This window comes from Micromesistius poutassou (assembly GCF_964030765.1).
Source record: "Micromesistius poutassou genome assembly, chromosome: 9".
Taxonomy (NCBI): domain Eukaryota; kingdom Metazoa; phylum Chordata; class Actinopteri; order Gadiformes; family Gadidae; genus Micromesistius; species Micromesistius poutassou.
Window position 1 is genome coordinate 5,653,236 of NC_140279.1, and position 26,525 is coordinate 5,679,760.

Genomic DNA, 26,525 nt, shown 5'->3' on the forward strand with positions numbered 1-26,525 from the left:
TTATATCAGCTTATCTTCCCCTTATTCAGAAACTTAGGGCTTCCTTAAAGCATTTAAAAGTCATACAAATAATACTTAATTCATAATAAACACATACGCACGCGCACACACACACACACACACACACACACACACACATATATATATATATATATATATATATATGAGGGAGTGTGTGTTGATGATGGCTGATTTAAGCAGCCTCACCTGGCTTAGTTTGTAATCAGTGTGCACAGGTTAAAGCAGCCATCTCCACACACACTCAGCAAGAGATCTTGGAGCACCTGGCCATTTATAATCTGTATTTATTATTTATAATCTGTCAATTAAAGGTAAAGAGATAGACTTCTCTGCATAATATCCATCCTATGTATCACATCACTGTCCTGTACCTAAATGTCTACTGGCTATGTTAGCCCTCATGCTCTGCCTCTCCCTCCCTCCAAACAGCCTGGACTAAATTCACTTTAAACAATAGTATTTCTTGTTATTGACTGTTATTTTTTCTTCCAATGTTTACACTGTACACTGTACACTTTATTTCCCATATTTATTTATCTAATGTTGTATATCTTCAATCCATCTCTGCGCTGCCACAGGCCTCTCATAATAGGTTCACTTAACTAGTTAGCCCATATTTAATATTTAATATTTAATATCTAATTCTGGTCTCCTAACTCAGACTTGCTCTGTCTTGCATTACCTTTGCACCTTAACACACTGGTTTACAATCCATATCTGTGCTGCTACCCATACTTGTTTTTTAGTTTTTAGTTTTTAGTATTTAATGCTGGTCTACTGACTTAAATTGCACTGTCTTGCCTTACTTCTTTGCACCTCACCAAACCATGCCTAGATCTCTACACAGGGTTAGTCCCTGCCCTGTCACCCTTATCACACTGCCTCAGCACATTAATGTGGACCTTGTCTGTTACTTAGTATATTTCTCTTAGTATCTTTAACCTTATTGTCTAGTGTATAGTATCTTTATTCTTATTTGTTGATTGTATTCCTAGAAACTTCCTTTTTTGCAATCCTGCTTGTTGTATGTTGTATGTGTATGTTATGTGTGATGTATATATGTCTCTAAGCTACTTGGACCTTGAATTCCCCCTAGGGATAAATAAAGTTTATATCTATCTATCTATCTATCTATCATGTATCACCCTCTGCAAAACTTACAATAAACTGGCTTCAACATCACTACCCTGCGTCCTTTGTCTTCGGAGGAGCCCAGAAGAGCCTCCTAGGTGGAGTGTGGAAGCCACCTAGGAGGGGTGTAGCACAGGCTTTAATGCAAAAATAAAAACAAAATTATATATATATATATATATATATATATATATATATATATATATATAGGGACTGTTTTGGCTGATTGTTTGTACTCTGCAGCGGTGTCATGTATGCATGACACTTACATTTGGACCTGGTCTGCCAGAACAATGATATGCAGGATAATATACAGTTAACTGTAGGGAGGGAGAGGGAGGGAGATAAGCTCTTTGGTGTTCTTCTCTGTGTGTGTGTGTGTGTGTGTGTGTGTGTGTGTGTGTGTGTGTGTGTGTGTGTGTGTGTGTGTGTGTGTGTGTGTGTGTGTGTGTGTGTGTGTGCCTTCATGCAAGATGTAAGGTGCACATGATGGTTTGATGATTTAACATTTATCAGGTCATACTGGTATGTCATGTCATCATGTAAACTCAACACACTCAGTGGTCTGTAATCTTATTGCATACATATAGTAAATAAAAGCTTTTACATGTAGTTTTAAATGATATATACAACTATATAATATAATATATACCCCCTCTACCCTTCCCAAGAGAGGAGCATCGTCCAATCTGATAATCTGACACAGTCTCATTACAAATTCAGGACATAACTGCAGAGAATCCTCTGGAAGCATGACCCATGCCTACTAGTTTGCTTTGTAAAAGCCATTTATTTTACACAATGCCGAAACAAGTTTTTACACATCTATTCAGCAAAACCTCTTGGTATATTTTAAGGCTATAATTTATAATTGTATTTAAAATCACATGAACAAAAGTGGTAAAACCAACACATTTTGACTCAATACAATATCACACCACCCTAATCCTGCTATACCATGCTATAAATAACCTTTCAAAACAAACTCATGCAACCGAAAACGTTCATCAGGTGAATTACGGCACTTTTTCTAAATGATGTGCATCTGTTGTATGATACCATCCATACAAAGTAAACATTTTCCAGTCTGAAATGTGTTAAATATCAGACAAAATAATAACTAAGGCAACCAAAACACAAAGCACATGCTTATTTTAAAGGTCTTATTCAATCTTTTGGCTTCTAGCACTTCTTGGAATTCCCTTTAGTCCATTTTCTACAGACATAGGCTTATTCATTTCCTGCATCTACAGCTCTATTGATATGAAACTCTTAAAACAATCTTGTTTAAGAACAATAAAATGTAAAATAAAGCTCACTAGATGCAAAAAAACATACATTAATTTCTTTAAAAATATAAGGCATGTAGGAGCAATGGCCCAATCTGCAAGCTTACAGCATAAAGATCCATATTGAATCCACAAGACAAACTGAAATAGGGAAATCAAATATAAATATTGGACTTCATATAAGAAGTCTACGACTATCTGTCTATTGTAACACCAACACGCCAACATGACATATTGTCAATGACAAGATATTAAGCCTTCATCACATTCATAACACAACTGCATTCATGTCCTCTCACACATGATCCTGTAGTGTATTTGTTTGTATAAATATTGATGTAGATATAGATATATATATATATATATATATATATATTATATATATATGGGGACATCAACAAACCGTTTCTGTATTGTATTGGCTCAGATAAGGGCCAGGTGATTTCACCAAACTGAACCTCACCTAGCAACTATGTAAATCGCCTTATCTCGATATTACTTTTTTTTCTCAATGATTGTCTATAGAAGGCTTTTGTTTGTGGTTCCCAATTAGTTATGTGACTGTTGTCTAATGTTTGTCTACGATGACTTTTTCACATGTAAGGACGACTTTCCAGCCACATTATTTCACATGGTTGGATTGCCCATCTGACAAACGTTGTTACTTTTGATGACAAAACCATAGCTTCTCTTATGATGAGTGTGACGAGACAGCGGAGGGGGCAGCAGTAATCATAGTAGCAGCAAATAGAGATGCAGTGCCAGGGATATTGACATCATCACATCGGTGTGGCGAACCGGCAGCGGCGCAGCACAGATAGCTCTTAAACAGTGTGTCAAACCTTCAATGTCACTATCCTTTCCTCATCACCACCTCACCATGACTGCCGGTATCACTATCAACAGCCTCATTGCCGTAGACACACATCCCCTTACCCGGAACAAAGTGCCCAGCTCCCCCCTTTGCAAATGTCCTTTCCTTCCTTCCCCATCATGTGGTGCAGCGTGGTCTCTCTTCGTTCCGGACGCTCATTCGTCGTCCCATGTCTGCTGGAGCAGGAAGTTTGCGGCAAGGTTCTCGTTCTTCTCGCAGGCGAAGTAGGCCTGGATGACCAATCCCTCGGGGAAGCCCAGGGCTTTTAGCTGAAACATGACGATGCACACGTTTTAGGATTTGGGAAAACACCACACACAAACACTCTAATGCTGCTCACCGTGTTGACACCTGGGATGGCAACTGTGGCCACAACTATATTTAGAGAAGCAGTCAGGCATAGACAGACAGAGATGCGCACGCACACACACACGCACACACTAGTGATTCCCTCATTCCTACCCTCTCGATGGCCTCCTTCTCCTGCGGGGTCACCTGGATGTAGTTGGTCTGGGGTGACCCCTGGCCGGCTGCCCCCTCCCCCCCAGGCGTATCCCCCCCACTGCGCGGCTCGTTCAGCATCTGGACAAAGCGCTCCTGGTGCTGAGTGATTTGCTTGGGAACAAAACAAGAGACAGTTGTAAGAACAAATAAAGAAAAGGAAAACAGGATTTGTAAATAATTAATTGTACTCCTGACTGCGTGTGGCTGTGGAAAGTATAGCAATCTGGAAATAGTACAAGAATGTTTTTAGGAATAAAATATAACTTTTGGAAATGCCTTGCATGGGATAACGGGGCAGGGTCATCTTGTGGTTAGGGTTTTTTTACACTCTCTGCCTGGGTTTGAATCCCTATGGCAAGGAAAAGATACATAACTTCACCTGCTCCTTGACATGGCATGCATCTTAAATTCTCTATGGATAAAGCAGTACTCTAAATGACTTAATGGTAAAAATATTTGTATAGACAAATGCATTGGCGCAAAAACTAGGGGGGTCTCTAAGGGGTCTCATCCTCTGTTGTCACAAATCAATGTGAGGGCTGGAATGTGCGAGGGTGCCTCCACCCATGGGAGAAAAGGTAGGACATCATAATAATGCCAGCATTGACATTCATTTTAGTTATAGAATGAAACAAACAAACAAATAATAGCTGTTGAGAACTCTTGTCAAACTCTGTGTGGTGCATCTCAGACACAAGCACAATTATCGTATTAAAGGCCAATGTGCAGGTTAAACACCACTGTTGATTAATGGGTACATAAAGCACTCAAGATATGTATATAAAGTTAGAAATGTCTCCAAAATGGTGTTAAAGTCCAGTTTTTGTAGTTTTTGGTTAGTAACGGTTATTTTTATGTTTTTCGGCGATGACGTCACATGAGGTAGTCGTGGTGGAAGGTAGCCTCAGCCTTGAAGCTGCTACTAGAGCACTATGCCGTCTAAATGGGATGAGGAAGAGGCTGAATGGGAAGAGGTGGCAAGACCCACAGTTAAGTATTAGCCTATAGCCTATAACAATTTGAGAGACATTATCACTTGATGGACATTTTATATTCACTATACTTTATATATTGTACATAATATGTACAGACAGAACAAATATAATATTTCCCATTGATGCTTTCACGACTGCTCTCTTTCGCTTCCAGCAAAGGGGTTCTATCGGGAAAAGCTGGGTTTTGATGGCGGAACCTCAGGCTTCGCAGTCCCCTTCACTTTCGTGGGTGTTTCATCTTGCGTCTTCTTTATCTCGCACGGATGAACTCTCGTGTGAAATGTCCTGTGTGTCGTTTTACGCCAATTATCGGCCAATAACACCGCAGTCCCCCAAACTCAATCTCTCTCACACACACACACAAGAGTCAGTGTAAAGTGGGGCGGGAATACCTGCAGGAGCCGGGGGTTGTCTCTGCCAAGTTGTTGTAGCAGTGCTGGTAGCAGAGCGGGGTTCTGCTGGATGATCTGCCGCATCTGCTGAAACTGCGGCTGGCTCCTCAGGAACTCCAGAGGGTTCCCTGTCACTGTTCCCCCTGGACTTATATCACCACTTTCACCACCACCGACCAGAGGGAGAAGATTCACAGGCACTGCTGCCCCTGCTGGGGAGGAGGAACAACATGCATTCAAGTTGAGGCCAAATTAAACATCTGCCTCCAGGACGTGAAGATCCGTGAAGTGACGTCTCTGCTCAAGAGACCTGTACAATCCCCTTTTGCCCGTCTTGGACCTATGTGTACGCGAAGATGCGCATTCCTACCAGGGGTTAGCAGGGAGTCACCTTCTAAGTAAGGGATTGTTTTGAGTCATCGCTAATTGGTCCAGCATGGAACCGTGGTCGTTTTTTTGATTTGTTTTGTAAGGCTAGATACAAGAATAAAATGAATGCTCTGCAAAACCTTTTTCACATGTATTGTGAAAAAGGTGAAAGGTGAAAAAATATGACGTATTGCTTTTTCAAACCATTTTCAAGGTTCACCTACATCTGGGGTCAGAGACACTATAATGCCTCCTTGTTTACACGTTAATGTGACATGGAAGAATAAATGTAGGCAGCTCTGCCAAAATTCTGAGTGGTGTCTCTGAGTCACAGCGTGGGTCTTGGCAAATGTGCTGTAAGCTGAATTGTAAAATCAGCTTTAGAGAGCAGTGAGAAACAAAGCTAAACTATATCCAGGTAGGGATGGAATAGTGATTATATGAGACAATACACAGACACAGAAATGTACCGAGTGGCAGCAAACTTTTTGCTTTGTAAATTTCTAAAATTGCAACATAAAATATTATTCATTATTACAATTATAATTAAAACATACTCCAGGTCAAATGGCTTGGGCCAAAGTCTTCCTATGCAAGTACCTAGAACTGGCTATTGAAAACAAAAGTAGTCTAGAGTTTAGACATATTGGCACATTAACATACTCTTGCAAACCGTGTAATAATGAAAATGTGCGCATGGAAAGGATACATTATAATTGTTATAAAGGATTTTTCGTAAACCATTTCCTGCCAACCACCAGTGAGGCGGTCACTTTCTGATACAATTCTTATGTTAGCAGAAAGTGTCCAATGAGTAACTGCTACTCTGTGACACAACCCGGATGTATCTCAGACCAACTGTTGTGATTATGATTTACCATTATGCATTTCTCGTTACACCATGTGCATCCCTTATAAAATAATTATTTATTTTCAACCTGGACCTGGACCCTATATTCCCATCATTTTGGGTCTAAAGGACATTTTGTGGTGCATTGGTCCAGTATTGAGCAAGAGCGCTTCAGCCATGATTGGGCTGCAATGTCGCCCTATGGGGCAATAGCTCCCTGCCAATGTACATCTTCTAAGAATTTGTTTGTTTTTCGTCCACCTTAGCCAGCTAGAACCAAAATGATGGGAGAACAGGGTCCACGTTGAAAAAATCCCTTGGTTGTCCTTTGACAAACGGGTGTTTATATGGGTGAGTGGGTGTGTGGACGTGTGTGGCAGTATGTATGCGTGCGTGTATGTGTGGGTGCTTACTGTTGGGGGGTGCTGATGCCTGTAGGGGTTGATCCGGGGGGGCAGGTGTGGAGGCAGGGGGGTTGGATGGAGCACTGAGTGTCAGTGGCTCTTGTGCAGGTAGACCAGTAGGCTCTGCTGGCATACCCTGCAACACACATTGATGATCCTTTCTTTACATTACCAGACAACGGGGAGGAGGTGGAGGAAAGTCTAGTGGTTCAGGGTGTTTGAGACTCCCAGCTGAAACGTTCTTGGTTCAAACCCCCAAAGTCTGCAGCCTACCTGTAGATAAGCTCAAGTGTCTGATTAGATAAAAATGGTAAACAGTAAGTGTAGCTCACCCTCTAGAAAGTGCTTGCTCACTGCCCCAACAACACCCACCTACAGAATGTAGTCTGAGTTGGCCAAAACCAATTCAGCATGTTAGCCAAAAGAAACACCTCATCCTACAACAGCCAATGACCACTAGGATGGCACACTGGCCATTTGTTGGTTTGTTTACATCTGTTGGTGTTTCGTGGCTGTTTGTTGGGGTACCGTGCAACTCTAACCACTCTCTGACACACTGTAAACTGGTGGTGTGCCACCAGGGAGACACTCTAGGCTGCAGTGCTTATGAGTCACCCTCACCATGAGAAGATACTCCACCGCACGGTCTGGGTTGTTGAAGCTGGCCCTCAGGGCGGACACCACCTGCTGCCTCTCATAGCCCATGGACATGATCTCCGACACCAGGTTCTCATAGGCCTGGCCCGTCACTGTGGGGGAGTTAGAGAGGATCAGGAGGCCGTCAAAAAAAGGGGAGACCAATAGAATGTTATTGGGATGGAAGAGATTTGAGGAGAGCAAAGATACAGAGGAGGAAGGACGGAGGGAGGGGAACACCAACGCTTAGAGAGAAGAGGGAGATGGAAGACTGAAGTACGAAGGAGTTGATTATGCATTCGTTACCCAGTATTGAAGCAGCCTCCTCTAGCAGATCCAGATCGTCCACAAGCCTTTGAGAGAAATGTGAAGAAAAATAAACACTTAATAGATAAAAATAGAAACAACATGCTTTTCAATCTGCAATCCAATCTGCTTTTCTATTATGACTGCTAATGGCTGTCATAGACATAGCTTATTATAGTAATACAATAATGAAAAGCATATATAATCATAGCTAAATTAAGACCGTAATGTTTATAGATAATACTGATTGATTGCATAAATACAGACTAAAACAATCCAACTGTAATTAGAGGAGTAAAAATCTTTTGGGTGTATGCATGTCATTCCTTCAATTTTTTCCACAACCGTTCATCCGATTGAATTCAAACTTGGAAATACAGTGTTGAGGGTGAAGCTGTTCGTATAGGCGGTCCACAAGAAAGCTGCAAGCAGCAATACCAGAGGCCAAGCAATCCGCCCGTTCCCAATGGCCCAATGGGTACGTTCTCAATGGGAACTGCACAAAAAAATACTGACCAAAAAAATACTCAATATATTTCCAGTCTTATTTTAATATGGTGCTACTAAAAGAGTATGTAATCGAATGTCACGTAGAATGATTGCCTGTATGTTTCACCAACCCGAAAGCGCCCGAGTGGACTGGCAGCGCGTCAGATGGTTCAGTCTCATTCTCTTCCCGGGGCTTCTCCTCTTGCTGTTGACCCACGACGGGGCCCTCGGCCTGGGCAGGGGACTCCTCCGGACCAGCGGCCGACGTTACCGCCTGCTCCGTGACTTTAACATCTTGCTGGTCTTTGGAAACTAAGCCTTGCGTGGAGGCTGGGGAGGCGGAGGAAGTAGAGACTGCAGCGGCAGCGGGAGAGGCTGGAGCTGTAGCCGGGGGCTCATTCCGAGGTGCCTCCCTCTCTGGCGTTGCTCCTGGAGGCAGAGAACCCGCCGGGCTGGCTGAAGTCTGGGTTTCGGATGGGGCCGCTGAGTTTGTGGTGCCCGGGAGCTGGGCGACGGAGAGGGCAGGCACTGGAGTCGTTGGTGCTGGTGCTGCTGGTGCTGCTGCTGCTGCTGCTGCCGGAGGCAATTGTCTGGGGCCAGTGGCCTCAGCTGCTGTCGGGGTCGGAGAGGGGGCTGGGATGAGCTGGCGCATTGGGGAAGCTTGAGGGGCGGTTTGTGCAGAAGTTGATGGTTTGGGCTGGGAAAATAAAATAAAAATGGCCAAATGGACTTTTTCAAGGTTACGGTTGAAACGGACACTGTTCATTCAAATGGCTGCTTCTTTTTTACATATCTTATTGTCTTCTGCATAAATCATATTGTTATTTTCAGTTTGCTTACAGGCTACAATATATATATATATATATATATATATATTATATGTGTGGGCTGATGCCACCCTGAACACATTGGGGCTTAACAATGTGAGAAAATATCAACAAACTCTTCTCTATTGCCCTATAATCTTCTGTGATGTGCATTTAAAGTATAGAGCTATATATATAATATAAAAAAGTGATCAAGAAAAGAGTTTGTTGAGTTTGTCTCACTCAACAAAAACATTATGGGAATTTAGTTTGATTCCCCAAATTATTACATACAAGTTATTACATTACAAACATATCAAGGTTATAAAAGCATATCAAGTAACAGTCCCTTAAACTATTAAAACACTGCTTAATACTTTCACAAATACTTTGAAATGTAGAACTTATGATATATTTATAGTAATATTAGTATCATAACAAATATTTTATCAAATTAAGGCAGAACCAGAATGGGCATGATGGAACCCAGCGATTAAACAGGATCAGAGAAGGTGAATGCAGGAAGGGTATTACACTGAAAAGCCCTTACCTTTGTCACCATGACCACTACAAAGTTTTTCTCATCGATTTTGTACTCTTTCAAGGGAACGTCATCATTCAAAATTTTACCTGTGCCAGAGAAAGAAGATAAATTACGCTTCATCTCTATTCAAAATATATATCAAAGAAAAAAAAACTTCATTACAACAATAACATAAAAAGTGGACAAACAAAAACAGTACTGTGTCAAATCATTACTCCAAAATGTCAGCAACAATTGTAATTGTTACCTTTAAGTGTGGCATTTCATTCAAAGACTTTTATGTATATTGAAAATTAGAACAACCAATTTATACCAAAATTCAAACATCTGTGTAATAGCATTCAGTGACATAAACTTGTTCACTCATCATATCAGTAAAAAATATTTCCATTCAAAAGGTTAATATAAAACTGGTGGATTATTCATGAGCTTTAATTAGTCTAATTCCAGCTAAATTATGAATCACATTTTTGGTTAGTGCCACTGTCACCACTGTAAAATAGATTGTCTGGCTCACCTGCATAGATTAGTTTTTGCCCTGTCACCGGGAAGGTTTCTTTGCCTTTCTCCTTTTCTACCTTCTCCTTTAGAGACTTCACCTGAGAAATACAATGACATGTAAAACATTATATATATATATATATATATATATATATATATATATGCCAGGTAAACCCCACAATTGTACTTTAGGCCAACTCAGTCAACTCAATTCAGTCATTAAAGGACATTTAATGTTCTCATTATGTAGCATGTCCAACACAGGTTACAAAAGAAGAGATAAAACCTAATCGAGACTGTTATCGACAATAACTCCCAATGTTAACCATGTATACAGGTCTATTTGAAGTAGGCCAAACTAAAGGCTGCATGGGCTGATCCCCTTTTCTAATAACCCATTCCACAGGAGACAACTCAAAGTGCCATACTGTAGCTTAAACCACCTGGTCAGTCTGCCCAGCAATGCCCAATACAATACTTCTACATCCATTGAGAAAAAAAAAATATTGCATTGTCATTCACGGTGGGACACTGGGGAGGTCAGGATTACAAAACGCTACCAGAAAACGCGATTCATAAATCGCCCTGCCACATTTGTAACAATGAGCATAGGATCCTTTGAACAAAATACAACTAAGTAATCAGCACGCCTGTGTTGATCATGAAATCGCCCTCAGCTAGGCCCTTCCTCCTCCGGTGGTAGAGACTCCGTCCCCCCTGACCTGCTCGTGTTTACTTCAGCCCCCCCAACTTCTACTCACCGTCCATTCTGGATCTATCTGAATCTTGAACGTTTGCTGCTGAAGGGTCTTCAGCGTTATCGTCTGCATCGTTCCGACACTGTTCGTTGAATGAATGGCTGTCAGGAACCCCAAAAACACGGCGTGCTAGGGCAGAAATATTTCTTTAGTGTTCCCTTCCCCTTCCGACTGTGTGGTTTGTATGCGTGTGCGTGTGACTCAGCTGTCTCGCTGGGTAGTGGAAGTGGGCTCAGACGCCATCTACTTGCTGCTTGAGACAAGGCACACTGGGGGCGGAAAATAGGGTTCCGTTATGCGCGTCCGTCCGGTTTGATGCCTGCGTGCGCTCGTAACAAGCGCATCTCACCACCGGAATGAAACGTCTATTTATAGGGCTATATCAGACAACTAAAATAATAACTGTGAACCCATCCTGAGGATCTATTTAGGCCTATTGGAATCATGCAAAGAAGGCAGAAGTCAAAGAATCGAGAGAAAGGCGTTATTTTATTGACTGAAACCGAAATTAAGAGACAGCTGACATTTTGCGTAAAGATCCATAAAAGAAGAGACGTGAATCACAGTTTGCCCACTACAGTCCCTCGACACACACACACACACACACACACACACACACACACACACACACACACACACACACACACACACACACACACACACACACACACACACACACACACACACACACACACACAATGAATTAAAAATAATTGATGAATGCACCGATTGCAATAGTCTGTGCTTAACATAAATGGAAAGTCGCAGAAAACCGACTATATGGATGAATAACGCTATATTTCCCCAAAAAGTGAACATTATGAGCAATGATGAGTTGATTGATAAGAGGATCAATATAATTTCAATTAAGAGTCGAAGGGAAATATACAGCTGTTGACAGTGGTTTAACACAAATAAAATACAAAACGTCAAGGCATTCCTTTGAGTAGGTGATGATAATAACGTAAACAAAATCTAAGTATCAAGCGAAAGACCACCGGGTGAAAATCTTTGATGAGGTCATTTCCCCATTTACTTCAGCACTATATCTTCATCTGTTGGTCAGGTTGTCATGACTTGAGTTGACCAAAGGAAGGTCAATACGTTGGGCTAAAAAGGCTCATTGAATGCAAATAATATTAATAAAATCTGTTTAGTTCATCTTACACACTTCTGTTTACTTTAGTCGATTGGGCCATTTGTGAAGAACACACACGTAAATCAACCAGCATTATGAAAAAGGACATGGAGCTGACATATCAAACCAACTCAAATGGCTTCAAGTGAATCTATCTTAAACTTTACAAACAAAAATTCTCAAGGGCAGACAAAGAATTTTGAAAAACTTTTTTTCAACCTCAAAAGGGAAAAGAATGAAGTCAAATTAAAAAATAAAACTTTAACTCCTCAACTGCTACCACTGTGAAGCTAAGGCTGCTGCCAGTGTCCATGAGGTTTTGCCATTTTGATGTTGATGTTGACGTTGTTATTTCCCTGCTGGGAGGAGATGCCCAGCAGTCCCTCCCATGTTGACAAAATGTCCACCTCTACAACTCGTCCTTCTTCGTGGCTTCCTCCTCTTCCTCCTCCTCCTCTTCTGTGGGTTCCTCCCCTTCGTCGTCTCCCTCCTCCTCATCCCCTCCCTCCTCGCCATCTTCATTCTCGTCTTCCTCATCAGCATCATCCGTATCCTTCTTGTTCTTCTCCTCCTCTTCTCTCGACTTCCTGTCCGCCTCCTCCTGATCGTCCCTCATCTTCTTCTCTGGTTCCTGTTGGGGGAGAAAATAAGCCACTGTAAGGAAAAGGATACTCACAACAGCGTGTGCTATGGTTGTTTTTAGGAGCTTCCGAAATTTAAAAACACAGTACACACGTCGTCTTCTGTAGTCAAAATATTATTATTGACCAAAGATTATGCTATTATACATAATACAATTACCATTTCCAACAATTGGCCCAAAACTGAGTTTTATTCATGCGTTGCATGAGAAGTTTAAAATGGTTCTGGCCCAATGCTTCCTCCTTTCCTGGCCCCTTGACTTCAAAGTGTTTGTTCTCATCTTGAAGGGTGTCTTTGAGGGCTTGGCAGCCATGAAGCTTCAAGAGTTCTACTGGGCCCAGTGAGACTGGGCCCAGTCTCATTATTTAGTACTTCAAGTGTATCATGTTCACCTTCAACCAAAATATCTATGCACAATATTACTAATTTATCTTTATAGCTGTGCAGCCCATTTGGCCAGAGCAAGTCACTACATAACCAACCCTGCCGTGTGTACATCACTTTTCTAATGGGCACTTCATTCATTGGCAGGAAATGTCACAGCCAGCTTTATGCAAAAACTGTGGCAGTGTACAATTAATTTGGAGTGAGCTCTTCAATGGCGTGTGGTAATAGGAGTGCTCCATGCAAATGGATTGGCTGTTTGGGCAAATGGATTTCCAATGAAATAAAATAATTGCTTTTGGAAGTCAAAGAGGGTTTGAGTGTATCTCAAGTGAAAGCATGAGGCTGCTAACCGCCACTTGAGAACCAAACACACATTCCATACAGAGTGTGATGTGAGGTAGCCTCGATTTCCAGTCGCTCTTGTGACACTCATTGCACAAGAGACCCTAACCCGTTTGCTAGGCCAATCGGGTGGCCCTTGAGCTGTGTCTAGCAGGATTGGTCTTGTGGAGGGGGGAGAACGGACAGCTCTGTGGACTAGTGGCTGGCTGCATCCATGGATCCGAATGCAAATTAAAGTGAGGGAGCTTAACCGGTAAAAGCCACGTATTGGGTCAGACTACATGTGGAGTTAGGTGGAGTTAGCATTGTTAGTATTGTTTAGCTGGGCTACCTTAGTTTTGCCCCAGGTTTCTTCCCCAAACTCCTCGGCTTCTTTGACATCATCGCCAATCAGGAAGTTGTCGAAGATGGTGCCAGATTTTACCTATTCAAAAATGAATACAATGATATTTTTAAGAAAAATTATTAAGAATGGCATGGAATCAAATAATACCATTGGCAGACAACACTTCAAAATAAATTGATATATTGGGATTGGGATGGAATAACAATTGCTATTCCACACAGATCCGGATGGGTTTGGGAGCATCTTTACCTGCCACAAGTCAAGGCCCAAAACGGAAATGCTGTCAAACTTGTACATGGCGGCGTCAGCAGAGTACTCTGGGTTGTCGATCTCTGGGTGAACCCAGGTTCCCTTGTAGTCTGGGTTATCGATCTGCTTGGGTTGCCACTCGCCCTGAGGGAAAAAAAGGAAGCAAAGCAGTTAATACTGGAAGTGGGCTGCAGCTCTATAGCCCCACAAATTGGTCTTTCAATTACACCTGCTGGGAATGTTTTTTTAAGAAATCTCTACATTGTTTTTTTTTTTTTTTAAGTTCTAAGCAGAATGATAGCACCTCTTGCAGTTGCAGCATACAGCATATAAAGCCCCCGCAAATGTGGACCCATGTCTATGATGACAACATGACTTGCACAAGTTGACACCCTCCACCAAACATCCTTATGCCAGTTACTAAGTAACTGGACAGGAAACAGGACGCAGGTGCAAGCATGGTAACCGCTGACGATCATCAGGTGGAAAAGATACAAACTGGCTTAAGTGGGTTTGGGGGAGGGGGGGGACTTTTGTTATCATCTACAGTATAGCTTAACTACGCCTAAGACTCTGAAACACTATCCCTGATTGCCCAGAGATTTATTTTGACAGGAGGTGGAAAGTCAAGGTCCTCCCTTGTCCACCCCAGAGGAAATCGGCTTACTTATTCTAAAAATATAGCAGGGTCTAGGGAGCCTTTCATTTTGAAACACTTTTCTCCCTCCCTTACTCATTCATATTTGATGGATTACAGTTGTATAGCAGCCTCAGTTAATTTTTTTGATTCAAAAATAAAACTTTACATGGCAACCGTCCAAGTTGTTTGAGTGATAAGTGCCCCGCCCATACAACTGTGGCAGACGGGTGTACCTGGTACTCTGGGTTGGCGATCATGGCCGGCTCCCACTCTCCATCCATGTCCTCGTCCCAGTCGCTGGGCTTGGTGGCATCAGGGTCGGGGATAGTCTCAGGCTTCTCCCAGTCCTGCAACACATTGCACAGTGAACCCCTGATACACCAATCAAATTGTGGCCTCATCCTTCTGGCATAGGTTATTCTGTTTTTCTCCTGAATTGGTCCAAAGAGGCTCGGTCAACACCCAGAATTGGTGAACTATACCATTCTACTTATGCCTAGCGTGACTGATGTCATATAACATTTGATACTAGACAATAAAGTAATATACTAATGCAGCCCTTAGGCCTACTTGAAACTTACATCAATTAGACACTTTAGATACTTTATACAATAATGTAGGTTTCATAGTAAAAGCATATATTGTCAGTAAAATTTAATTATACTGTAGGTAACATTGACATTTATATGACTTCATGACATGACTTGAAAACAAAATGTATCCTATCTGTTGAATGAAGTGTTATCTCATCTTCTCTTATCTCATGCAACCTGTGACTGAGTGCTCTGTGTCTTCCTACCTCGGGCTTGGTGTCAGTGGGGTCGTCCATCTTCTCGCGGTCATCCCAGTTCTCCGGCTTCTTGGCCTCTGGGTCCTTGATCTTCTTGGCGGGCAGCATGTCCCAGTCCTCCTCCATGCTGCCGGACTCCACCTTCTCATTGTCAATCTTCACTTCGTATGTCTGGTCCGGGTTCAGGATCAACGTGTACAGGTGGGTGAGCTCGTCATCCTGGATAGATGGAGATGGAGAGGGCGAGAGAGACAGAGTGAGAGAGAGAGGGGGCGAGAGAGCAGGAGTGAGAAATATTTAATGTGATGGATAACAGGGCCTAAAAACCTAAAATAACAATCGGAATATCACAGAGGGATGTATCCACTGAACAACTTCCATTGATTTTGTCAAGAAATGTAGAAAAGTGTGTTAATAGACATCTCAACGTTAGCCTATACACTCTGTCTTTAATGGGCGTGGTCTAAATCCCTGCCCCCCTCCTTGCAGTTTTGTGCAGTTTGTACTTCCTCAAACTGTCGCAGCCTTTTGAGTGTACCGGAGTTGGTCACCTGCTTGGCTATGTAGCCAAGAGAGTAAATAAACTACACCCATTCAGGTACTTGAATGATTAGGACGAAATAGATGGACTGATTCCACCTGAGATGGCAATGGATTTGATGGACCATAATAGTACATTCTGTTATCTATCACTTTAATAAATGGGTTAAAAAGGAGTGAGAGAGTCGCATTTGTTGTCTCAAGCTCAAAAATTAGTAATTAGTAATTAGACTTTGTAGAGAAGTTTGTAATAAATCAATAATGGACGAGAATATGGTAATCTATGCATGATAGTGATGTGTTTGGACTACCTTTCGGAATGTTTCTTGAATATATTGATACAGGAGGAATCCCCTTAAACAAAATAAACAACACATAGATACACAAAATAGATACCTTGCATTTGATGTCCTTCTTAATGAGGTGGTTCTTTCCTTTGTAGTTGAAGATCACATGCACCTTCTTTGTGCTGTACCCACAGATGTCAGGTCCTGCAAGAAGAGGGACACACAAACCAGTTAAAATTAGTCAAATAGATTGTGAGTGTAAAAGGAAAAGAAAACATGCACTAAAAAAGGTCAATGTTTCAAAGTCCCTTCTTTCTCAAACAGGAACCTGACTCAAAGCACACATACATGCACAGTGTCAAATGCGTACCCACACACCCACACTCACCGAACATGATGTAATACTGGGAGTCTCCATGCATGTTGGTCTGGTCGAGGTCAGCGGGGAAGATCTTGACGTAGCCACCTCCGCAGTCTATCTTCTGCTCGTGCTTCACAGTGAACTGGACCACCAGGGGCTTGCCCTCATTGCTAAATGGCTCGAAACGGCTTGACACTGCATAGAAACGAGCGTCCTGGCTCGTCTGGACACCTTAACACAAAAGTAGTGTTTTTATTTTATTTTCACCGACATTCATCTACATATATATAAATAACCACTTTCTTGTTTCATCTTTATTCATTAGCATGTGGTTATCAACCATTCAAAAGGGTTCCGCCGCTGCTGCAACCCGATGGTGTTGTCTTTCTTGGAGTCAGTGTGCTGCTCAACACAAGGACACTTGCAAATATGCAAATTACCTTTATCTGCCTCGGCACCGCCATAAAACTTGCCAGCATTCAGCTTCCACACTCCATAATCCGACTTGTGCTTAGACTCAACCCACCGGCTCTTCCAGGCATCTGAAAAGTAACATTCCGCCCCATTTAATAACGTAATGTTTAATGTTCTTGATCATCCTTGTAATAGTAGTTCAGTGGGTAACGTCTTCAAAAGGAAACTAAACCCCTGCCACAGGCTATGACTATAACTGAAACCAAAAGTGGAGGAATAGAAGGCAATGAGTTAAGATCAGGTAATAATTGTGTAATGTTGCTTGAACAACGCCACACGGAAGTGGATAAGTTACATTACAGTTAAATACATTTGTGACAGTTTGCATTCACTCATTTTTTGTAATAACGTTAAATTACCTATTCTAGAACCACAGGTCTACATGTACTCTATACGCCCTTCAATGTGTTAGCTTAGTTCAGGTTAGGTGTGTTTAACTTATCCAGCATGTTCATCATGGTTATTCTATCAAATTGAAAAGGGAAATCATCAAATGTTTTAGTTGTGTGCACTTTAAAAACATTCAACCCACTGCATAATGAATTGGTACTGTACCTCCGTCAAGAAACTGTTCCTTGAAGTGCACAGTAGCCTCGATGGTGATGGCTAACGATGCCAGAAGGACGACTGCTGCGACGGTGAGCTTCATGGTTTCAATCTTCTCCAACGAATGACAGGTAGATCGAGCAGCTCCGTTCTTAAATAAAGCAATACACCTTCAAGGAAACGCAGCACAAGAAAGGCTTTACTATCTATTCCTGCACAGATGGCCGCAGCTGATTGGACAAGAGCTACGCCAATGAAATGAGACCACGAGTTATTTTTCGGAAGTACTCGGGTTACATCGAGGGCCTCTCGGAAAATCGTAGGACTTTACCCCGTTCATACCAGCCACAACTTCACAAATCTATTCAGACTCTGCTGCGCTTGTTGTATATCTACGATATTACTCGTCACCTTATGAAAACAACAAGGGAACAACCATCTGACACTGATGAGGTCTTTACAGCTTTTACACCCAAGTGCAAAACTAGTGTTGAATCTATTTATTTTTACAACATATAATGTAGAAAGGGATAAAACAACAACCATCCCGTTATTTTTTTACACATCCACATGTAAATTCAAAATCAGAGCAGGCAATAGAACAAACATCCTAGATAGCCATACATTTAATGATTTTATTTCCCCCACACAATTCATTTGCATTAAGTAGATGTTGGTTGTATGTCTGCAATTAAAAACCGTGGCGTCATGTGCAAAGTGAACCAAGTGGGTAGCAATTAAAGTAAGTGTATTCACACTATCACGTAGGCTGAGGAACCCTTTCAAATAGCATTTGAAAGAAAGCAAAGCACCAGTGACCGATGTGCAACTTGCATTCACACTCTTGTGTCACTTGTCAGCTTACGGATTGCTGCTGCCTTGTTTATGGTTTGACTGTTGTTGTTCTTATTATTGTTATTGTTTATTCTTATTGTTGTTTAGTTGAACATTCCCTTTTGAACGGATCTAATACATAAGACGCGGTCCGCGAAAACTGTGTGTCCTCCCCGCTTTCCGTAGTCGCGTCGTAATGATGTCATTTGTAAACAACAGCGCACATTTTCTCGCCATGGAAACTATGGACGCTAAATAATAACATCAGTATTCTTTTTTTATTCACTCATGTTTTGATCCATGTTTTTGATCCATTTAATTTACGATTAGCGTTCGCATCCGATTTCACATTGCCAGCACTAAAATAAACTTGTTTGAGCTCTTTCACCGGATGATTTGAGACCCCAGAATGGCTTACTAGTATTCGAGCCACTATTTGCTAATAAGTATTCTCATGGATTTATGTACATAGAGTGTTTTTTCTCATTAAAAATGATGTGGAACCGTGACGGTCGAAATTCAGCGTTGGACCGAGCCCAGGCGCTGCTCTCTGCGAAGAAAAACGATGCAAACGCAACCGAGCCAACGAATCGGTTCCAAATTCATGGACCTGAAGCTCAGGCATATGGACATACAGTGAGCATTTGGTTTTTAATGATTTTGTTATCGATTGCCGAGATGACTTGTACAGAGACTGTGTTTACGGTGGATTTCTTTTTCTCAGGGTCCTGGAGGAGGGTCAGTCCAAAAGAGCCGCTTTCCCTCAAATACACACACCTTATCGCTGGACCTGAGTGACCTGTCCTCTGTCAGCTCAGTCACAGAGCATGGGGACACAACCAATACAAATAAGCAGGGGAGAGAAGTGCTTTCAACTCAGGTACTGAATAAAATAGGATCAAACCGCCATAGTTGTTCCGTGATTTTATCCATTTGGTTATAAACTAAAAACAACAACCGCAATAAAGGGTTAGGAAATAACAGTACATCTGTATGCTTTAAATTCCTAGGATTTCAGAGCTTCAACCTCACTAGGCGAAGGAGGAGGAGGGCAAAGGTTTCTGAAGAAAGCTATACCAAAGGCCATGGCTAGCACCCAGCCCCCTCAATTTAGAAAGAATCAAACACAGCATCACCCAGAACACAGGTAATGTAATATGGACACATGATCCGACCACATGATCATGACACTAAGGTAGATATGATTATAACATGAATGGTATCATTTGATCCACAATATTTGAACAATTTGCTGATTTAATAACAGGGACATCATGTTAAAAATGTATCTATTTTATGTCTGCATTGTATGTCTGCCAGTCCAGCATCTATTGCAACCTGAGCCAATGCAGAGCATGGGGAGTTTTGCCTGAACCTTTGGTTAATTTGCCATCCTGTTCTCATCTAATTTGATCTCATTTGGACCAGTGACACCTTAACCCCGATGAAGGACTTGATGCAAGTCTGTGCTTGTTATTTCCTGCTTCCAGGTTTGTGGCTTCTTCCCAGCAGGGCTCCCAGAGTGCCGCCCTGAGCAGGTTGGCCACTATTGAGGAGCGCATCCGTGCCCGCCAGCAATCCCAGCAGAGCACGACCCAGGGGCATGCCATCGAGGGGAATGCCCATCACACCGTACCTCCAACAGCCTCCAACCCGGGTCTCTCTCCCCCCCATGGACACTCGCCGCCGGAGCTCCCCTCGGCCCCCCCGTCGCCCCAGTTGTCGAGCAACGACCCGGGAAGTCCCGGGAAGCGCTTCCTGAAGAAGACCTCAGTGCTAGCTATGGCTGCCAACAATCTCAGCCATTCCCAAGGGGCTAAAGTCAGTGTTGAAATCCCTGCTGCCGCCGGTTTGTCAGTTGGCAAGAACAGAAGTGGCAGTGCTGTGAAGCCCAGCGTGGTGAAGGCTGAGCCGGCGGCGGGAGAGGGCCGCGGAGTCAGCCTGGACAGTGATGAGGAGAGTATGAGGAAACTGTTGGGAGACTCGCTAGACTCGATGGAGGACAGCATCTTACGACATAGGAGATTACCCATGAAGACAAAGGTAGCTAGATGGAGACGTTTACATGAATTCTGCCGGTAAAACTGTTGTGACAAGAATCTTACACATTAAGGTTGTAAAATCAAGGCAACCTAGCAACTACAAAATTTAAGTGCTGTCTGATATTGTTTCCGTCAGGAATGGATTACAAACAGCCCACTCTGACTTATAGCCTTGGAACCAGACAAATCGGCAAGCTTTATCTTTTTTGCTCTGGCATGTGTCTTGGTTCTCTCCCGTTCTGACAGATATCCAGCAGGCCTGGCCCTGGTCAGGCAAAAAAACACAACCGCTTATCTTATACTGGGCGGGTATTTTACGATGATGTACAGAGGAGCGGCTAATGGGCATGCCATTGATGCATTTGCAGAAACAATCACTAAGGTGTCAGACACACCTAAACCCTCTTTTCACTAACAATGTTTGCATTGTTGTCCTTCCTTCAGGAATCTAGGGAGAAGCCTGACCCCGCTCCGCCCTCTCCCTCGGAGGCCTCCTTGTCTTCTCCACACAGCCCCCTGCGGCGCTCCCTGTCCTCCCCGTCATCGTGGGGCCGTGGGGAGGTGCGCTCCCTGGAGGAGCTCTTCCCCGCAGGGCCCGGAGGTCCGACTGAAGAGGAGGGGCCACACAGTGGCAGGAGCAGCAGCATCTCCTCAGAGGGTGAGGGGAAATAAAGTAACTAGGACAACACAGAGGATGCCGAAGCAATATTGACATACCTGTTTGTACCTTTTGAGGCAAAGGATTAATAATGTTTATAGGCATCACACACAAAAGTGTTATACGACAGGTGTAATACATTAAGATAATCATAGTAGCTAGTTAGATTTCATGATATATTTATGATGTATATATATTTATGCCATCCTCGTCAAGATACAAAAAACTTTTAAAATGATTAATCAATTCAATAATTTCTTCACCTTATGCATTCGTTCTAGTAGGAGAACAAGGTACAAGCCTTTTTTATGTTTTGTATGCGTTAGTATCCATTATATAAATTATAATATATATTTTGAGAGACCTATATTTTGAGGTCTCGCATGGGTTTTGTCACACTATAATCCTTCTTCTCCCAGTAGATTTCAAGTTCAACATCATGTCTTTGGATGACCTTGTACCTGATTTTACGGTGAAACCAAAGCAGGTAAGGATGATTAATAAAAACACCGGTATTATTGATCTTTAAAGACCGGGTAAACCAAATTCAGTATTTTTCTTCTTATCATATTAATTAGGCCTTAAATGTGTCCCTCAAAACATGTAAAAAATATTTTTCCCATTCATCATTTCCTTGAGGAGCTAGGCCTCAGAGAATGTTCTGTGTGCAGGTTTAAAATGGGCGGGTCTACATCGAAGACCGCGTTACGTAAAGCGGTCTTCGATGTAGACCCGCCCCCTGCTGCCCTCTAGGTATAAATACATTAACCGCGCACTAGCATTCTGTGGTTTCACCCGTCTATGGTTTTACCGCTCACGAGTCTGATTTGAATTGTCAGTTTGCAGCTAGCTTGCCCGTTGGACCTCTCTGGTGATGGGCGTGGTTTCCTGGCCTGCAGCGCACACGCCCCCACCGTCCTGAGCCAGGGATTACTGCTCATTTTTCATCAACTTTGAAGCATAATTTTATATACTTCGCGATTTTTTTAGTCCTTCAAATTTGGCAGGGTGGTTAATAATATATTTTCCTGTGGTATTATAAACTCAAAACCCATAATTATTTTTGGTTTACCCGGTCTTTAAGTTAAAACCCAACAACAGTGTTGTTTAATGTCACTCAAATTCATGCAATTCTCTCTCTTTCCCCCGACCAGAAGGACCATCGACCGCCCAAGCACAAAGCAGAGGACCGTGCGTGGACACCACAACCACCGGAGGGTATAGAAGGGGAGCCGGGAGAGGAAGAGGTGGGGGCAGACTACCACAGTGACTTCGAGAGCCTAAGCATTCGGACGGAGCAGGACCACAGCCCCAGTGAGATCTCAGAGCACCTGGGGGCGAGCCACGCAGACGAGGCGAAGAGGAAGAAAAAGGCACAGAAAGGAGACGACGTATCTGAGATCTCGGGCGACGGAGACGGCTCGCGTTTGGAGGAAGGCGACGACCCCTACGACAGTAGTTTCTCAGACCACAGTCGGAGTGCGGCGAGCAGCTACACTACTGGCAGCTCCACGCAGCCCTCGTCTCGCACCCTGACGCCCAGCTCCAGACGCGCAGCCGTACAGAGGAGGCCTGGGAGAGAGGCAGCCACGCAAACACGAGCCGACCCGCTGTCCTACGCCTGGTCCGCAGGTAACCATGCTGCCCCTAAATGCTACAGCACCCCTAAAACCCTGCTATGGTCACCTAACACTCTGTAACCTACTGCACTGCAAACCCACCCCATCACCTGCCACCCTGCAAAGCGAAACGTGGCACCACGTTAAAGGTGACATATTATACCACCAGGTGTGAGTGTGATTAGCCGTCCGTCATACATCTCGCTTGACATGCCCACTTGTGATGTTAGAAGGGGCCGATTTTCAAAACGGCTTGTAACGGCTAATCACACTCACACCTGGTGGCATAATATGTCACCTTTAAAGTAACTTAACAGCAAGTGCAACAGGAAATAGAAAAATATTACACGCATGTACGCCTCTAACAAATGTATTATGCGTCGCAGCAGTTCTAAATGCGTAAACGCTGTATGTTAGATAATTAGAGTGGTGAAGTATGCTCCTGTCATGATACTGCGACTGCTTCTTTCTCTCTACCACCCTGTGTTGCTCTGACTTCCTGTCCTCCAGGCATGGCTGTTCTGGGCCCTGCGGTGGGCATGGGTGCCGTGGACCCAACCCCCGTGGCCAGTCACACAGTCGGTGCAGAAGCCCTCGAGGGTGAGTCGAGGACTACAGCAACCCACTCCCCCAATGTTTGTCAATCACAAGTGGCTTCCTTCTTAAGGCCTGGCGACACTGATAATGACGCAAGCTGCTGTAGACAAAGGAACCTTGGCAAACCGGTCAGGAACACAGGTCTCGTTACACCGATTGACCCAATGCAGACAGGAAGTAAAATGCATGAGTGAATTGCATGGCGTTGAATTCCATTATCACTGAAAGTCTGTGTCTTCCTTTTACTTTACTTGAAAATGTATATATATATCATATATATATATATATATATATATATATATATATATATATATATATGTATATGTGTGTATATATATATATATATATATGTGTGTGTGTATATATATGTATATATATATATATGTGTGTATATATATATATATATATGATATACATTGTCTTAGAAAAATTAATTGATACGATTTTGCTACCCATGTTGAAATGCATTGTGGGTTATCCAAGCGTACTGTAGTACTGGGTAATGTAGTACACTGATTATTGCATATTATGTTGAAATAGGATTTTGGACTTCAAAGGAAACATTAACATGTAATGAATAGTTTAAAGGTTTTTTCTCGAGGCCATTAAGAAGGCTTCAAAAGTTTGACTGCAAATGAAATAAGCCTGAAAACAATGGATGATTTGGTACTATATGTTGTCTTTGGGTGTCAGAAATGTTGCCTTGGTTTACAAAGTAGTACAGTAAATAGTTTCAGAGAATAAGCCACTTGACAGGATTAACTGGTTATATTAAAGCCATTCCTAAAAGTGTGTTAAAAGTTGTGTGTGTGTGTGGGTGTGTTTGTTTGTGTGTCCTCCAGCTTTAACCTCCTACAGCCCGGCAGTGTTTGCCCTCAACAACATGCTAAGGCAGCAGCTAGCCATGACCCGACAGTTTGCCCAAGCCAGCAGACATCTCCACAACAGTATGGTGCACGGCCTTGGTCCAGCAGATTACACCTACACCACTCTGGAGGACACCAAACAAGTATGTCCAGCTCATATTGTTCATTCACTCATTTAAATGCACTTGGCTGAACAGCTGCAACATCAAATTGTCCACTTCAGCTAACCAAAAATGAGCACACAAAGAACTCTGCAAATCCCGTCAATTAAATTATATATCATTTTTCAAATACACAACTTTTCAAATATCATTTTTTCTGACATCAAAAATAGCATATGTCATGGTCCTATATGGCATAGACAGTTCTGTAATTCACATGTTCATAGGTATTTGTGTATTCAACTCTCAAGGCTTAGAGGAAAGACGTTGCTTGCTTTTAGTGGTTGATTGAGCAAACACATAGGAAAATCTTCTTTGTGATGATTGAGGATTACAGGTGTGACTTGTTTGACAGGATTTTTAAAAATCCCACAGACAATAGGGCTTATGTGACACTAAGGTTTTGTCTCTTAAGGAGTTTCTGCAAAAGGACTCCTTTGCATTGAGCTTGAACAATATACCCACCAATACGTTTTTAATTGATTAAACAGCAATTGGTGTGCCGCCCTAGGGGTTAAGTTAGAGATGTAGTCAGCCATCGTTGTGCATGTCTATGTCCATGACAAAGAGCCTTTTCTCTCCCCACATCCGCTTAGAGAGAAAAGTTGTGATTGTTTTACACCAAACAACCAGTTGGGTGTAAAGGAGCTCAACAACTTCTTACACATTGCAACTTTGATATATATAACCATTGTGGCAACCCGGCACAGTGAGTGAACCGCCTCCTCCCAAACAGCACACAATTTAAAGGGGAAAAGCCAAAAAGGCACGTTTATTCCAAACATAACATAAAGTCTCTTGACATAAAGTCTCTCTGAAAAAACACCAAAGAACGAAAAACCTGGGAGGAATCGACGGTCCTATCCCTCGCGGGTGGAATCCTGTCACCCGCGAGGACCAGTCTCTCCGTTGGCGAGCCACATGGTTGGGAGAGCCACATGGTTGGGAGAGCCCTGAATGAGTGGAGAAGCAGGCTAGTCCAGCCCTGCTGCTCCACCTGCTCCTCCTGCTCCCGCATCTCCTTAATTGGTAGCAGCTCCAATGTCCTTACTGACGCCATCTGGGGGAAATGGGTGGTAGGTGTCCTCTACTACCCGTCCCCTGGGCTTCCAGGGGTGCTGTCTGAGCCGGGTTGCCACACCATGCAATATAGTTCTAAATCAATTTAATTTAGGCAAGAGCAGAATGTTATAGTAACCATTCTTTCCTCCAACATAGTTCATCCGCAAGCACAGGCCCCCCAAATTGACTGTGGAGCAAGCATTGGAGGAGGTACTGCAGGAGATGAGAGACTATCACTATATCTGACCAACATCACACCAACACATCATCAATGGAAAACGTTTACTGTGGCAGCTGATGTCCAATAGGGGGTGGCGAGAACGTACTAAAAATAATAATAATGTATTAAAATCTTCAGCCATAGCAAAAGATTTTTACAGAGTGTCATGCGTCACACGGCGTTCATTATCATTATTGATACTATCACTGTATCTCACCAACATAACACCCACGCTCTAATGAAAACGTTTGCTACTACCACTGACGTCTACTAGAGGGGCGTGTGGGAACAGACAAAAAAAAAGTATTAAAATCTTCAGCCATATTATAGATTATCATGCAACCAAATGTCCTCTGTCACAAGGTGCTCATTATCATTAGTATATAATACTCATATGTATTGAATTAATTGCGGAATTAATCTTCCACGTTCAATGTGATTATGCCATGTACTGCTCCTGTTTTGACATACGCACACAAAACAACAAAATTATAATACAATTCTATCAAATCATGGGATGGTTATTGGCTGGGCGATATAAAGCCTTTTTTGTACAGTAATATGTATAGTAATGAGACTGGACATTTTTAGGTGATGTAGAAAATGTAGGACCTGGGATGCATATCACCATATTGTTTACATCAAACGTTAACTGAAACTTAACGTGATATAGAATGAATGACGTTGTTTGAAAGTTAGTTATTGAAATCATGTAATTTAAAATGTCGAAATGGATGTACACAATGTTTTGCACCAGGAATGCTGCTATGAAAATAAAATTCTGATGCTGTGCCATCTAATGTTTGAATAACATTATACTATGTTGACGTTTCATGACATTTCTTGTTAAATGTT

At 42.6% G+C, this 26,525-nt stretch overlaps 3 protein-coding genes across 5 annotated transcripts; 1 reads left to right on the forward strand and 2 right to left on the reverse strand.

The window, feature by feature from the left end:
- Positions 1-1,961: 1,961 nt before the first annotated feature.
- LOC311352968 (UV excision repair protein RAD23 homolog A-like) lies at positions 1,962-11,089 on the reverse strand. 2 transcript variants are annotated; one of them, XM_084472808.1, is made up of 10 exons: positions 10,873-11,089; positions 10,128-10,209; positions 9,617-9,696; positions 8,392-8,957; positions 7,772-7,818; positions 7,451-7,578; positions 6,839-6,965; positions 5,207-5,418; positions 3,778-3,930; positions 1,962-3,584 (listed from the first exon to the last, which is right to left on the reverse strand). In XM_084472808.1, exons 1-10 carry the CDS (start codon positions 10,939-10,941, stop codon positions 3,471-3,473), a joined length of 1,578 nt encoding a protein of 525 aa, XP_084328934.1. In that variant the 5' UTR covers positions 10,942-11,089; the 3' UTR covers positions 1,962-3,470. The 2 variants fall into 2 exon arrangements, with proteins under 2 accessions (XP_084328934.1, XP_084328935.1); XM_084472809.1 differs by lacking the exons at positions 1,962-3,584; positions 3,778-3,930 and adding an exon at positions 4,117-4,168.
- Positions 11,090-11,339: 250 nt separating this feature from the next.
- LOC311352752 (calreticulin-like) lies at positions 11,340-17,823 on the reverse strand. The gene is made up of 9 exons (XM_084472550.1): positions 17,621-17,823; positions 17,032-17,133; positions 16,619-16,822; positions 16,340-16,434; positions 15,413-15,622; positions 14,847-14,960; positions 13,974-14,117; positions 13,710-13,802; positions 11,340-12,638 (listed from the first exon to the last, which is right to left on the reverse strand). The coding sequence occupies exons 1-9, from the start codon at positions 17,712-17,714 to the stop codon at positions 12,417-12,419; spliced, it is 1,278 nt and encodes a 425-aa protein (XP_084328676.1). The 5' UTR covers positions 17,715-17,823; the 3' UTR covers positions 11,340-12,416.
- Positions 17,824-18,940: 1,117 nt separating this feature from the next.
- Positions 18,941-26,430, forward strand: cUnh19orf44 (chromosome Un C19orf44 homolog; the record flags this gene model as incomplete). 2 transcript variants are annotated; one of them, XM_084472496.1, is made up of 10 exons in its annotated part: positions 18,941-19,081; positions 19,170-19,325; positions 19,456-19,592; positions 19,936-20,488; positions 20,932-21,145; positions 21,565-21,632; positions 22,300-22,777; positions 23,275-23,364; positions 24,204-24,370; positions 25,607-26,430. In XM_084472496.1, 10 exons carry the CDS (start codon positions 18,941-18,943, stop codon positions 25,694-25,696), a joined length of 2,094 nt encoding a protein of 697 aa, XP_084328622.1. In that variant the 3' UTR covers positions 25,697-26,430. The 2 variants fall into 2 exon arrangements, with proteins under 2 accessions (XP_084328622.1, XP_084328623.1); XM_084472497.1 differs by having other exon boundaries at positions 21,568-21,632.
- Positions 26,431-26,525: the final 95 nt, after the last annotated feature.